This window comes from Charadrius vociferus, unplaced genomic scaffold, assembly GCF_000708025.1.
Source record: "Charadrius vociferus isolate BGI_N301 unplaced genomic scaffold, ASM70802v2 scaffold477, whole genome shotgun sequence".
NCBI classification, from domain to species: Eukaryota; Metazoa; Chordata; class Aves; order Charadriiformes; family Charadriidae; genus Charadrius; species Charadrius vociferus.
In genome coordinates, this window is record NW_009649449.1 from 3,321,254 (window position 1) to 3,324,121 (window position 2,868).

Genomic DNA, 2,868 nt, shown 5'->3' on the forward strand with positions numbered 1-2,868 from the left:
CCCTTCTATAGTAAGGCTATGAAAGAACACAATTTTGAAAAGAATTTTTCAAAATGCTTGTGTCATATAGTTATACTTAAAATCAGAAGAATGCTTTCACTTATCCCATCTCCCATAACCAACTGTTCTTACAGTACACTGTTCAGATTAGCCTTAAACAGCAACTTCAGAGATTCAGCTGCAGTCCAAGAGACCTTTGGTCAGGCATACAGTTGGGGGCATCAGCAGCGCAGGACTGTACACAGCAGTGCCAAATCACTATACAAGGCCTCGCACCATTCTTTTGAGGAGGAAAAAGCATACTGCTGTCAGGTTTGCCCTTGGAAAACTGTCACCAAAATTCAAAATTTTCTCCTACTAATTTCATCAAACTCAGAAAAAGGTTAAAAGTAATCCGCATACTTAAATATTTTTTAATTACAATTACAGGTTCAAACTCATTACAAGTGTTATTTTATCGCTTTGAACTTTTCAGAAATATCTTGGGTGTTTGCCATCCTGCAGGGGGATTTTTCAAACCAGCTCTTTTCCAGATGCGCTCCAAATCTTTCTCAAATTTCATCTAAAACAGAAAAACAAAAAGAAAGAAAAAACGGTAACACAGCTCAGAAGCAACACTCAAGTATTCAGCCACTGCCCATGTGTTCCAAGGAGAATCTAGGTATAAAGCACACAAAGGAAACAAATGCTTTTAAGTAGGCAGCTTGTTCTAGTTTGCTTTACTGCAGAAAATACATTAAAATACAAAAGAATCTCAGTAGCAGTATTTTAAAAGTCCTGTGCAAGGAAAATCAAGGAGATGGAAAACAAAACTGTGAGAAAATTAAGAGGATTTCCACATCATAAAGCGTTCAACACTGTTTCCTACAAATCTGAAGAACTGGAATTACAATTAACCCAAATTTGCACCTAGGCAAGGTGAAAATTATCAGAGAATGAACTAAACTATATCATAGCAAACCTAACAGACTACTGAAAGGCGGTGTTCAATGAGAACATCTACAGCTTGAATGAAGGCCCGTATCTTCCCTCACCCCATCTATTAAGGGAAGTAAAAGGCTTCTATATAGAAAAAGACAATAGGAAGCACTTGAGGATGTTGGCAAGACAGGAAAGAAATTAAGATTAAAACAGTCTCCCTGATACAATGCAGACACGTGAATTAATCTTTCACACAAACAGTAAAATTATTCTCCATTAGCCACATATAAGTTACCACTATGCAAGAAAAATCACACCTAGTAACTATCACAGATACATGTTTACAGAGAAATATTCTAAACTACAACTTCTGAAGATGTACACATCAAACACAAAACAGAAAAAGCTACTGTATCAGTATATACCGAATTCACTAAGGCTCTCTGAGCTGCTGCCATTTTTCCCCAAATAAATTCCACCTAATCATCTGATACCTGAACAAAGGCCAGTTTGAGAAGTGGGCACATTTATGTCAAGAAGTTCTCTCTACCGTGAGCTTACCTGACGTTTCTTCTTGCGACCTTCCTTTATCCTCCTCCGTACAAACTTTCTTCGCTTTAGCAGCTTTTTGAACTTGTGCCGATTCATTTTCCTTCTGCGAATCTTCAAAACGTTCTTACATTGAACCTGGTTGTTAAGTGTTCCCTCTCCTTCCCCCACATCAGCTCCCTCATCAGATGGGGGACAGTCATATCGCTGGACAGGTTCATAGCCCACTTCTTCCTGAGCATTAAGGACTTCTGCTTTAGGAAGGGAGTATCTAACTGTCAGCCAGCTTTCTAAGGGGCTGATGGAAAGTTTTCTGGGGATCAGCATCTCTTCCAGTTCAGGGTCCAGAGCATACCACCGCTGAGGCTGGCCTCCACTCTTGTTAGATGGCTGCGTGCTATAGTGCGCAGATGTAGAATGACAGCGAAGAAAGGAAGACACTGACCTTGGCAAAAGGGGGCCTTTGAGAAGAAAAGAATTTCACTTTAGAGGCAGAATTTTCAAACAGTACCTTCAGAAGTGCTCTGATCAGCTCTCAAACCACCAGACAACTGTGGCCAAAATAATCTAATGTAGCAAGCTACTACAAAAAATATATTCCCATTACAAAAGCACGGAAACACTTTTTAATTTTAATTTAATTATGTTGCCATAACATCACCTGCTAAAATTACATTTTACAGTATTTTACTGTGTTGACTGTGTAAGTGCAATTTGGAATGGCAGGGAACTGTTTTCTGCTACAAAGGAATCTCTTCCTAAGCTTAAAAGAGGTCAAATCAGAGCTACAAAATACTGACAGATTAGATCAGAGACATAGTAACATTCCACAACCACTGAATCAACAACAGCCTCACCACTCTCGCATTGCTTGCTTGAAAAGAAGTTTCTGGGAGCCTAATTACCCCAGTCAAAAAAACCAAACCAAACCAACAGAAAACTAGGTCACACATCTGTTTACCTGCAATTCGTGAAGCCTTCAGTAAGTTGGAAGTCACCTGTGATATTAACATATTGCTTCACTTTGTTCACTGTCAGAGCCAGTAATGACTGTTAAAACAAGAACATTTATTCAATGAGGGAAACACGTTGCTTAAAAAAAATATTCTAAGTTTATCCCCAAACCCCCCAAAGACGGGCTGAGACACTCTAAGCACCCTCCTCGTTTTACTGTCGGATTTTGCAGCGGGGGCCCGGCCCACAAGCACTGCTGTAGCTCAGCTGCAGGGGTGATTAACAAAGCTCCGGCTGTCCAAGGTCTAAAAATACGGTAACTTCAGTCCGAGTCCCACTGGCACACCGCTGCCCAGCTCAGTGCAAAGGCGTTGCTTCCACAGCAGAAACCGGAGCGCAAAAAAGGCGCCCGCTGCCCTCAGGCCGTAAAGTAGAAAAGGCGCC

General features: G+C 40.7%; 1 protein-coding gene across 1 annotated transcript; it reads right to left on the reverse strand.

Moving 5' to 3' along the window:
* Positions 1-396: 396 nt before the first annotated feature.
* AURKAIP1 (aurora kinase A interacting protein 1) lies at positions 397-2,483 on the reverse strand. The gene is made up of 3 exons (XM_009889590.1): positions 2,432-2,483; positions 1,483-1,931; positions 397-562 (listed from the first exon to the last, which is right to left on the reverse strand). The coding sequence occupies exons 1-3, from the start codon at positions 2,481-2,483 to the stop codon at positions 455-457; spliced, it is 609 nt and encodes a 202-aa protein (XP_009887892.1). The 3' UTR covers positions 397-454.
* Positions 2,484-2,868: the final 385 nt, after the last annotated feature.

Excerpts from the sequence above, each read along its gene's own strand:
- AURKAIP1 (XM_009889590.1), bottom strand. The coding sequence starts at position 2,483 with ATGTTAATATCACAGGTGACTTCCAACTTACTGAAGGCTTCACGAATT. Across the intron at positions 1,932-2,431 it reads GAAGGCTTCACGAATTGCAG|GCCCCCTTTTGCCAAGGTCA; the intron begins GTAAACAGATGT and ends TTCTTCTCAAAG. Across the intron at positions 563-1,482 it reads GTCGCAAGAAGAAACGTCAG|ATGAAATTTGAGAAAGATTT; the intron begins GTAAGCTCACGG and ends TTTCTGTTTTAG.